Here is a 10,996-nt window from a genome sequence, read left to right on the forward strand (position 1 = left end):
GAGATTTGCTGGATAAGGCCCCCCTTCCATGTGTGGGGGGTGGGGTGTTGGGAAATCTGCAGCCACTGAGATGCCTCCAGCCACAGCAGGGACGAGGGGATGAGGGGTGTCGCCGGCTGGTCGAGGAGCCCCCCGCTTTCTCCCAGACCCTGGCTGGGACCAGAGTGGCTGGGAATGCGGCCCTTACCCCTCCTCCCTTCAGCTTGCCTCCTGGGTCCCTGGGCTGGTCCTTCTCATGGCCTGGGATGTGCTTCTCACTGCCCTGGGCCAGGCCACTTAGACTGTGGGTGTGTGTCCCCAAGTGCAGGGGACCCGCTGCTCTCTGGGGCTGAGGGCGAGATCAGAGACCCCAGGAGGGGCTGCTGGGGCACAGCCTGGTCAGCCCGAAGACCTGCCCCCTCCTCATCCTGGCGGCTGGAGCTCCCGGCCCCTCCTGACTTGACCACTTCAGGCTGTATCCTAATTTGTCTGTGCTCACCTGCCATCTGTCACTCAGAGGTGAGGACACTTCCCTTGTGAGGAGTCAGCCCTGGTATCGTGAAGTGCGTGCGTGGTGGCTGGGTGGGTGCTGTAGGTGGTGAGCTGCTCCTGGCTTAAACAAGATGGGCCTTAGTGCCTTTCCTCTCTCTGGGTTTGGTGGCCGGGCACTGACTGTGCCCCATGACTCACACTATGGGTCAGGGCCTTGCCTGCCACGTGGGGGCTGTAGGAGGGTGGCAGGACTCCCTGTACCCACAGGGAAAGGCTGACGCCAGGACCGTCTGTCCTCCTCCTGTGCTGTGACAGAGGCCCTGGTGGAGGGCTGGAGAGGGGCACTCGGCCACGGGACGCTCCCACTGAGCCCCTGTGGGTCCTGGTGCTGGAGGCACGGTGCCAACTCAGTGAACCTCCCAGCCTTTCTAGGGAGGAGCCTTGGGTGGGTGTCCTTCCACAGCGGGGGCTCAGTGAGGCTGAACCTGTGGACGTTTGCAGGAGAAGGGGGCTCTGGAGCTGGCCACGGGGCCACTTCTTTGTCATTCCTGCCACCTGCCCCCACCTCCCTGCCCTGCCCTGGGATGTCCTCTCTGAGGCACTTCGGCTCCACTCACATNAAGGGCCAGAGTCTTCCAGGGGCCTCCGTGGTCCTGGGGGCCGAGGCCGCGTGTGCAGTGGTTAAAGCTCCTTACCACTGGACCTGGGTGACCCTAGGGAGTCGTTAAGGCTGTGCCTCAGTTTCCTCACCTGCAAAGTGGGGATATAATAGTATTTCCTTCATGAGGTTACGGAGGAGTCCAACATGAGGCTATGGAATCAGCAGGGATCAGCAGGAAGCCTGGCGCCTGGTGTTTCAGGGCCTCCTGGTCATCCCTGCCCCTCCCACTCTCAGGCACACTGGCCTTTCTGTCCTGTGGCGTCCCCACCTGTCCACCTCAGGGCCTTTGCACTCACTGTGCCCTCTATCTGGGTTGCTCTTCCTTCCTGCTTCTTCCTCCCTGGCCTGCTGTCTCGCTCCTTCATTGGGTCTCTGCTGAGCTGTCACACCCCCAGCCCTTCTGTGCTCTGCTATGTTTCTTTATTAAGAGATAGGGTCTTGCTGTGTTGCCCTGGCTGGGGTGCAGTGCTGCGGTCCTGTGTCACTGCATGTTTTGAACTCTTGAGCTCAAGCCATCCTCCTGCTCCCGCGTCCCTAGTAGCTGGGGCTAGAGGTGCACACTGTCACACTCAGCTAATTAAAAACAATTTTTGGTAGGGGTGGGATCTCACTGTGTTGCCCAGGCTGGTCTGGAACTCCTGACCTCAGGTGATCCGCCCCCCTCAGCGTCCCAAAATGCGCCCGCCCTCTGCTGCATTTTTGCTCGGAGGCTCCCAGCGCCTTCCAACATCGCCTTCCTCCTTGAACGTTGGCGCCTCCAGGACAGAGACCTTGCCCAGTTCCCCACAGAGCAGGGCCAGGCGCACAGCTCCTGGCACAGATGCCTGTTGCGAGGTGAGTGTGGGGAGGAAGCCGCCTTCGTCTTTGGGTGGGAGTTGGCAGGGGAGGCCCTGATTCTGTGCCTGCCCTGCTCTGGCACCCCTCTCTAGGAACGGGGTTGTGAGAGGATCCCTCCTGCGTCTAGCCAGCCCGCCCACAGTGTGAGCACCACAGCCAGCAGCCCCCACAGCCGAGAGGCCACGTCCCAGAGCCGGGGTGGGGACTCTTCACTGTGGAGGGGCTGGTGGAAGGTTCCCGTCTTCCACTAAGTGCTGGCTGGGTGGGGAGGAAGCCGGAAGGGGAGGCCTGGGCAGCTGGCTGGCTGGGCGCTCGATGGTGGTCTGGGTGGGCCTAGCCGTTCTAGAAACTTCCCTGTTTGCTGCTGGACACCTGGTTCTGCTGATGGCTAAGAGTGGACTCAGCTTGGTGGATGGTCCCGAGGGGAGGGGAGCCAGTCATGACCCAGGGAGTCCTCCAGCCCTCCTGGGTGGAAGGTAGTGGGGTGGCTGATCAAAGCCATGGGCTTGGGAGAGGAGGGCTGAGTGCGGATTCTAGCTTATTGCTTACCTAATAACACTGGAGTCTCAGTTTCCTCATTGGGAAACGCCTCCCTCCCCTGGTAGGATTTTGAGCACACGTGGCCTTTGGATGAGCGGTTCCCGCTCTGCCGTCCCTCCTGCCCTGCCCACTGGTCCCTCTGAGTGTGCTCACCCAGCCCCCTCCCAGCCTGACTCTGGCCCCTGCTGCCTCCACTCCCGCTGTGTGCTCGGCTCTGGGCTCCCAAGGCCACCCCAGCCCACCCTGGCTTCCTCTGGGGTCCCCGTGGCTCCACGCTGGCGGGCCATAGGCTTATCTAAAGAACCGGCTGGAATTTCAGGCATCTGGGAGGGATGAGACACTGGATGGGAAGGGGGCCTTTCTGGCCTGAAGTCAACTGGACACTCCTTCTCTGGGGCGGGAGCCTTCCCTTCCAGCTGCAGAGAGGAGTGTGGAGGCGGCGACCCTGTAGCTTACCCTCCCCTCCCCCATCATTCTCAGGGGCACGGCTGGCTGCCAGCCCTGATGCAGGAAGGCCCTCCAGGGCCAGCCAGGCTGGGGGTGCTCTCCGAGTTTCATTGTTGACCAGCAAGGCATCGCTGTGGGGCTGACATAGTTGGTCAAGTTTTTGTTGTCAGTTTTCTCTTGAAAAGAGAAAACCCAACACCACTTTTTGCTCTCACTAATATTTCACAAAGGAAAGGGAAAATCACCAAAAAGAGGAAGGAGATGATCATTTTAGAGTGACAGCCTCCCAAGGGAGGCCAGGCGGCTTCCTCGGTCAGCCGTTCTGAGCAGGGGACCACAGTAAAGTGTGATGAGTCTTTGTGGACTGGAGTCAGGGGATGGAGCTTTGGGGCTTGTTAAAAAGGTGGCTCGCCATCTGGGGGTGAGGACAGGCGCTTCTGGGGAGGGGCTGCCCAGCCTCTGCCGGCCAGTAGGAAGCTGGGAATGCCTTCCGGGTTTTGTGTTTCATAGCGAAAATCTTTGTCAGCTTTGCGTTCTAATCCACAAGCTGTCATGTTGGTTATGTCACAAAAGTGTTTTCTTTATCAGTTCGATCTTTGAATCAAAGCAAGATGGAGTGTGAATCTTCTTCAGCAAGCTCCAGGCACACTGCCCACTCCCCGCAGTGTCTGTGTGCCCCAGTTTGGGAGTCAAAAGTTGAGTCTGGGCTTTGGAATTGATCAGCTATGGTGTCCTGGCTCTCATGCTCCTTATCTGCGTGACACACCTGACCCTCCGTTTCTTCATCTATAAAATGGGACCAACAGTCGCCACTTTGGGGTGACCTAGGGATATGAGCCCAACGAGGAGGGGATTCAAGGGTGGTGGGCCGCCCAAGGTAAGCCCTTGGAGGCGAGATTCCCTGGTGGTCATACCTTGTGCTGTGAGCTTTGTGGAACTGAGCCAGAGGGGCACGTGTAGGGCCCTCAGCGGGGCTCATAGGGAAGGAATTTGTTGGGGAGGGGTCCACTCTGGAGTGAGAGCTGAGCTGGCAGCATCTACCCTGAGGGAGGGCAGGTTGACAGATGCCTGTCCCCAGAGCTAGCCCCTCCTGCCACCCGAGGGACAAGGAGGCCCTAGGTATGGGGGCACAGAGGAGCCAAGGAAAGGGGCTGAGGCCTGGCTCAGGTCCCCCTTTTGGGGCAGCCCTGAGTACGAGAGCTGAGGGGGTGGGCCCCACGCCCCAGAGTGCTGGGCCTTTCCTGGCGGGGGTTCGTCTTGCTGCCCTGGGTTTGCTCTTGGTTTCCACGTCTCTGGTTTTCTCTCGGGCTCTTTCCTCATTCCAGGCTCTTCCACGGCCTCCCCTGACCTCCCCCTGCCTCTTGCTTGTCTCTGTGGCTTCTTTGTGGTTCCTGCCACCTTCCTAGTGTGCTCAGAAGTGACTGGAGGGCCATGGACAGGTGGCTGTGCCAGGAAGGTGTGTGTGAGCGTGTGTGGGCATCATCTCATACTGGGGGTGTCTGCTGCAGGTGCATGGCCGAGCTGGCGCTGCTGTGTGGAGCCCTGAAGGCTGGGGAGCATTCTTGCCTCCTGGGGTGGAATGCACTTACCTTTAAAGTCACTGTGCCTTTGGCAGGTTGGAAGGCAAAACTGCTAAGGGTGTGGCTAGCTGCTAAGAAGCGTGTTGTGTGTTCTGGGCTTGCTTCCTGGGACTCACTTCCCCAATGCCCCTGGGCTCCGTTCCGCGGCAGGAACCTGGGCCACTTCTCTCCTTTGCTGCCACACCCAGGGCTGCTGCAAGGGGCCCAGCTGCCCGTAGCTTTCCCAGGGAGGCTGGGACCTGCATTCTAGCCCCTCTGTCCTTGGCTGCAGGTCTGGGTGCCCTCCCCTCCCAACCTGAGGGTGCAGAAGCAGCTCTGAGGGGGAGAAGAAGGCCTAATCCGTCACCAGGAAAGTGTTAGCTTCTGGGCTAATCACTTCTGCTCTGAAGCTGCCGACACCTCTGCACGTGTGGCATCACTGGGCTCCGAGGAGGGAGACCGAGTTTCCCGGGGCTGGATGAGACCAGGAAGCTGCCCCTTGTGCCGTTGCCAGCCTGGTGCCACAGCCCATAGGCAGTGTGGCCTCTGAAGGAACTGTGAGGGACCAGAGGGCAGCTGCTTGGCCGTGGGTCTGTCTCCCTTCTTACTTCTCAAAGCAGACAGACCTGCATGATGACGCTTTTTCGCCGCCACCACAAAGCCACAGAATCCAGGCTCTGCTGCTTCTTAGCTGCAGAGCCAAATCCCTCAGTGCCTCAGCCTTTCCTTTCTTATCTCTAAAGTAGGGGTAATAATCTGCGGCTCTGAGCATGGTGTAAAGGTGAAATACCTGAGGGCAATGAGCATGCCTCTTCACTAAAGGAAATTGGGGTTCCTTGGAGAAATGGCAGATTCCAGGGCTGGGGCAGGGACAGTGCAGGCTGAGCCTGGAGCATCTGGTAGTGGCAGAAAGTAAGGACGCGCTCGCAGACGAATGAGCACGTGTCCGAAATCTCCCACTGGTTGTACTTGGGACGTTTGAACATCAAAAAGAATAGTGAATGCAAAACGAAGCACTCAGGATATCCTCACCGCCCTCCTCCCCTCCTCGCAAAGGCAAGACTGGGGAAGCTCGTCTTTGTGGAATGCCGGGTCACGTGGAGGAGACTGGGTGATGGTGGGTTCCAGCCAAGATGTGACTGCAGTGCTTCTCAGGCTTCACTGCGCATACAGTGCGCCAGGGGACCTGTTAAAGGGAACACTCTGTTTCAGCCAGTCTGCAGTTTTTTCTCTCCCCCAGGCTCTCGGAAGACCGGGATGAAGCTGCCTGCAGACCTCACGCTGAACAGCAAAGAATGATGGATGGTAAAGGCATTGTGCAGAAAGTTCAGCAACTTTTTGCCTTGCCACAGTGACAGTGATTGCCCTGCAGACGACTAAGAGAAAAGTGACCTTTCTTTCCAAGAGACCTGGCAAACGTGACTCAGACCCAGTGGTCAAGCTTAACACAGCTGTAATGTGGTCGGAAGGCTGCCGGACTCTCGCCAAAGCAGCATTTCACCTGAATGTCATCATAAGGAAACAGATGGATCCGGTTGGGGGCGGGATTTTCCAAGTGATTGGTTTTCACTCTTAAAAAGATACCAATATCAAGAAAGAAAAAATAAAAGGATGACATTGATTAATAGGCAGGCGGGGAACATTCTGGGCTAAAGGAAGAAGAGACCCGACAATCAGAAGCAATATGTGAACTACAGCTGGATCCTAGACTGAAAAACAGACAGCCCGGACGTACAGTGCACCTGGGGGTTACCCAAGGATATCTGAATGTGGACCGTGTGTTAGATGGTGTTTTAAAATATGTATTAAATGGATCAGCGGTGCTCACGGTATCACGGGGATTTCCGAGCACGTTCTTGTTCTTAGGGAATATGTTGCAGTATTTAGGGGAGAAGCATTCTGGAGTGAAGGTCATCCCAGTGGCTGGGCATGGTGGCTCATACCTGCAATCCCAGCACTTTGGGAGGCTGAGGTGGAGGATCACTTGAGGGTAGGCGTTCGAGACCAGACTGGGCAACATAGTGAGGCACTGTCTATACAAAAACTAAAAATATTAGCTCGGTGCAGTGGCCTGTAGCCCCAGCTACTTGGGACGCTGAGGTGGGTGGATCGTTTAAGCCCAGGAAGTCTAGGCGGCTGTGAGCCGGGATGGTGCCATGCACTCTAGCTTGGGCGACAGAGCAAGAAAGGAGAAAAGCAAAAAAAAGCAAATGAACGTGGCCACGGGGTAACAGTTGATTGGCGAATCTGGGTGAAGGGTAGATAATAGTCTGTAGCATCTTGTCTGCTTTCTTTGAGGTTTCTACTTTGAAAATAACAAGAGGGAGGGGCACATGAAGTGTGGCGGTGAGTGGTGGGCTTAGAACCTCTGTTCCTCCCTCTGCTGTCTCGTCGGGGCTGCTGTGGCCTCCTGCGTGGCACCTGGATTGTTGGAGGCCACCCAGACCCTCTGTCTGGAAGTGTGCAGCAGGCTTAGGCAACTCCACCTTCGGAGTGGGGATGGGGAGGTGTGAGCAGCAGCCAGGAGGGGGTTCTCTGCGTCTGGATGCCGGGCAGCTTGCATTGAGAGATGGACTTGCAGGAGGGGTTGTGTGCTGGGGGGCTAGGTGACTATGGCGTCTGCAGCACTGTCCTCAGACTGGCCCCCTCTACCCCTGGGGTTTGTGACTCCCCTTGTATCCCTTCACCACTGCCACCCCAGCTGATGCATCAAGCAGGCAGGAGAGGGGAGGCAGGAGAGGGGAGGCAGGAGAGGGGAGGCAGGAGAGGGGAGGCAGAGGGACTATACCCCTTCCCTGCCTGGGCCCCTACCATGGCCTGCCCACACCAACCCTAGTTTTGGTGCAGACTTGTCCTGCGATGCTCCTGGCGGTCCCTGCAAGGCCTCAGAGCTGGTGACCGGGGAGGCGGTCAGCTGGCTGACCTGCCCTCTGTCTCTCCTGCAGGGGCCCCTGGAGCACCAGGGCAGGAAGACCCTGGAGGCCAGCCCTGTGTCATCAGCCACAGCACCCCAGCTTGGCTGACCCCAGCCGTGCTTGGGAGAGGGTGGAGGAGGAGGGGCGAGGACAGATTCACAGGGGCACAGCTCTCAGGAGGAAGGGAGGGAGCCTGGACACAGAGGCAGTGGGGGTGCAGAGTATCACCTTTGTCCCGTGCTAGGGGTCCTCCTCCCTTTTGCTTCTTGGGGTATCTCCCTCAGGACTGGGCTCAGGGAAAGCCTGGCCGAGTGTCTGGCAGTGGCCTTCCCCCTGCCCACCTGCCCGTCCTTTGTCTGTGTCTGCCTGCCCGGGGAGCCTCAGTGAGAGGCCGCTAGGGCGCGAGGGTTGCATCCTGTCCCTGTGGCCCCTGACCGCAGGCTCTGCTGAGAGGAAGGGGCAAGGCGGGGCTCACTTCTCAGCCCACCCTTCCTGCACAGGCAGCCGGGCGTGCGGAGGAGATGATGCGGAAGGTGAGGGCCTCATGAATTTTTTGGGGTCTCAGTAGCTGGGTAGTGGGTGCCTGGGTGGGGAGATTTGCTGGATAAGGCCCCCCTTCCATGTGTGGGGGGTGGGGTGCTGGGAACTCTGCAGCCACTGAGATGCCTCCAACCACAGCGGGGACCAGGGGATGAGGGGTGTAGCCGGCTGGTCGAGGAGCCCCCCGCTTTCTCCCAGGCCCTGGCTGGGACCAGAGTGGCTGGGAACGTGGCCCTTACCCCTCCTCCCTTCAGCTTTCCTCCTGGGTCCCTGGGCTGGTCCTTCTCATGGCCTGGGAAGTGCTTCTCCCTGCCCTGGGCCAGGCCACTTAGACTGTGGATGTGTGTCCCCAAGTGCAGGGGACCTGCTGCTCTCTGGGGCTGAGGGCGGGATCAGAGACCCCGGGAGGGGCTGCTGGGGCACAGCCTGGTCAGCCCAAAGACCCGCCCCCTCCTCATCCTGGTGGCTGGAGCTCCCGGCCCCTCCTGACTTGGCCACTTCAGGCTGTGTACTGATTTGTTTGTGCTCCCCTGCCATCTGTCACTCAGAGGTGAGGACACTTCCCTTGTGAGGAGTCGGCCCTGGTATCTTGAAGTGCGTGCACGGTGGCTAGGTGGGTGCTGTAGGTGGTGAGCTGCTCCTGGCTTAAACAGGACGGGCCTGGGCGCCTTTCCTCTCTCTGGGTTTGGTGGCCGGGCACTGACTGTGCCCCATGACTCACACTATGGGTCAGGGCCTTGCCTGCCACGTGGGGGCCGTAGGAGGGTGGCAGGACTCCCTGTACCCACAGGGAGAGGCTGACGCCAGGGCCTTCTGTCCTCTCACTGGGCTGTGACAGAGGCCTTGGTGGAGGGCTGAGGAGGGGCACTCGGCCACGGGACGCTCCCACTGAGCCCCTGTGGGTCCTGGTGCTGGAGGCGCGGTGCCAACTCAGTGAGCCTCCCAGGCTTTCTAGGGAGGAGCCTTGGGTTGGTGTCTTTCCACAGCGGGGGCTCAGCGAGGCTGAACCTGTGGACGTTTGCAGGAGAAGGGGGCTCTGGAGCTGGCCACGGGCCACTCTTTGGCATTCCTGCCACCTGCCCCCACGTCCCTGCCCTGCCCTGGGATGTCCTCTCTGAGGCACTTCGGCTCCACTCACATCGGACTTGGGCTGAGGACGTGGTGAGAGGAAGCTCTGATGGGAGGTGATTGGGCGTGGCACCAATCAGGCTCCCGGGACTCTTGGCTCTGTGGCCGCCTCTGCTCCCTGGGCCTCTGTGTGTCTCGTCGTCTGCCAAGTTATCAAAGCCTCCTGTTTGTTTATCACAGAGTGAGCATGCATGGTAAGTGTGTGATGAGTGTAAGTGGAACTGACTGTCTCAGGCGCTCTCCCCCCATAACCCTGGACAGAGTGCAAATCCTGGCCTGCGCCGCAAGGCCCTCCTCCTCACCCAATTCCTACCCATCCTTAAAAACCCAGCACAATTGTCCTACCCAGCTCTCCTGAGTGGGTGCAGGGCCATCCCCTCCTGGACACCTGGAGTCCCCTGTGTCCCTCTGTGGTCTGCCTGTGAGCTCGGCACAGGGTAGGTCCCACTAACCAAGAGTGGAACGGATGGAGGGGGAGACCTGTGTCCCAAGGCTCCCGGCTTTGTCCCAGCTCCTGTTCTGGGGCAGGAGGTGCCCAGCTTGTTTTTCCCTGTGGTAGCCACACCAGGAGTTCCTTGAGGATGGGGACCCCAGGCCACGCGCCTGCGTTCCCTCATCAATGAAATGAGGGTGGGTGCAGTGAGGATGGCGTGTGGCCAAGGCCAGCCTCACCTGTCAGTCTAACCTGGACCTCCGCCATGCTGTGGTCTTGTCGTTCCTCCCATTTTGAAGGTGGGGGCACTGGAGGGCCAAGAGCTTCAGCAGCCTGAGGTCCTGCAGAGCCAGGAGGCTGGCTCAGCCTCAGGCTTCCGTGCTGCCACGCCCTCCACCCCTCCATGCCCTCCACCCCTCAGGGCTGAGGGCTTTCTGTACTTTACCCTTCCATTTGGCCTAGGAGGAGCCTGAGGGTGAGAGGCGGGTGTTTAGTTTAAGGTTACGTCTCTGCCCCCAAAGCCCGCAGTTCAGATGAGCAGCAGCCACCAAGAATATCTTGCGTGGCTGTCCTGTGCTTAGCCCTGTGTGAGTGCTGGGGACACAGATGACTGGGACAGTGTCCCTGACCTCAAGCTTTCATTCAGGGTGAGGGCACGAGGCATGCAGGCATGTCATATAGCAGAGAGGAAAGGTCCCAGGCTCTAAGTGCTGCAGCGTGTTCTGAGGGAAGGAGAGATCAGGGACAGTTCACAGTGATGTCACCTGAGCGAGGTTTTGAAGGATGCATAGCAGTTTGTCATTTGCACATAATGTGTGTGTATCTGTGACTTCTGTCAAGCATCTTGGGATGCCATCAGCCTGGACATGGTGTGAGGGCTGGTGGTGTCAGTCAGGCCCATCTGCCAACTGTGTGAAGGTTGCTCTGTACATCACCCTCTACACATCGCCCTCTGCACATGCCCCTCTGCACATCGCCCTCTGCACATCACCCTCTGCACATCATCCACTGCACATCTCCCACTGCACATCGCCCTCTGTACATCGCCCTCTGCACATGGCCCTCTGCACGTCGCCCTCTGCACATGGCCCTCTGCACGTCGCCCTCTGCACGTCGCCCCCTGCACGTCGTCCTCTCCACATGGCCCCCTGCACATGGCCCTCTGCACATGGCCCTCTGCACATCGCCCTCTGCACATCTCCCACTGCACATCGCCCTCTGCACATCGCCCTCTGCACATCGCCCTCTGCACATCTCCCCCTGCACATGGCCCTCTGCACATGGCCCTCTGCACATCTCCCACTGCACATCGCCCTCTGCACATTGCCCTCTGCACATCGCCCTCTGCACATCTCCCCCTGCACATGGCCCTCTGCACATCGCCCTCTGCACATCGCCCTCTGCACCTCTCCCTCTGCACGTCGCCCTCTGCACCTCTCCCTCTGCACGTCGCCCTCTGCACGTC

The 10,996-nt window shown here is 59.3% G+C and overlaps 1 protein-coding gene across 26 annotated transcripts in view; it reads left to right on the forward strand.

Moving 5' to 3' along the window:
* BIN1 (bridging integrator 1) overlaps positions 1–10,996 on the forward strand; it is a 61,074-nt gene that overhangs the window by 18,906 nt on the left and 31,172 nt on the right. For 5 of the 26 annotated variants that reach the window (XM_017520651.1, XM_017520657.1, XM_017520659.1 and 2 more), the window contains exon 1: positions 7,607–7,963. The exons of 20 other annotated variants lie outside the window; for them this stretch is intronic. In XM_017520651.1, the coding sequence (XP_017376140.1) occupies positions 7,952–7,963 (12 nt within the window). In that variant the 5' untranslated portion in view covers positions 7,607–7,951. Of the gene's footprint in view, positions 1–5,755; positions 6,304–7,606; positions 7,964–10,996 lie in introns of those variants that run through there. One more of the 26 variants, XM_037735622.1, reaches the window with a different exon arrangement.

The sequence above is a fragment of the Cebus imitator genome, unplaced genomic scaffold (assembly GCF_001604975.1).
Source record: "Cebus imitator isolate Cc_AM_T3 unplaced genomic scaffold, Cebus_imitator-1.0 Scaffold863, whole genome shotgun sequence".
NCBI lineage: Eukaryota > Metazoa > Chordata > Mammalia > Primates > Cebidae > Cebus > Cebus imitator.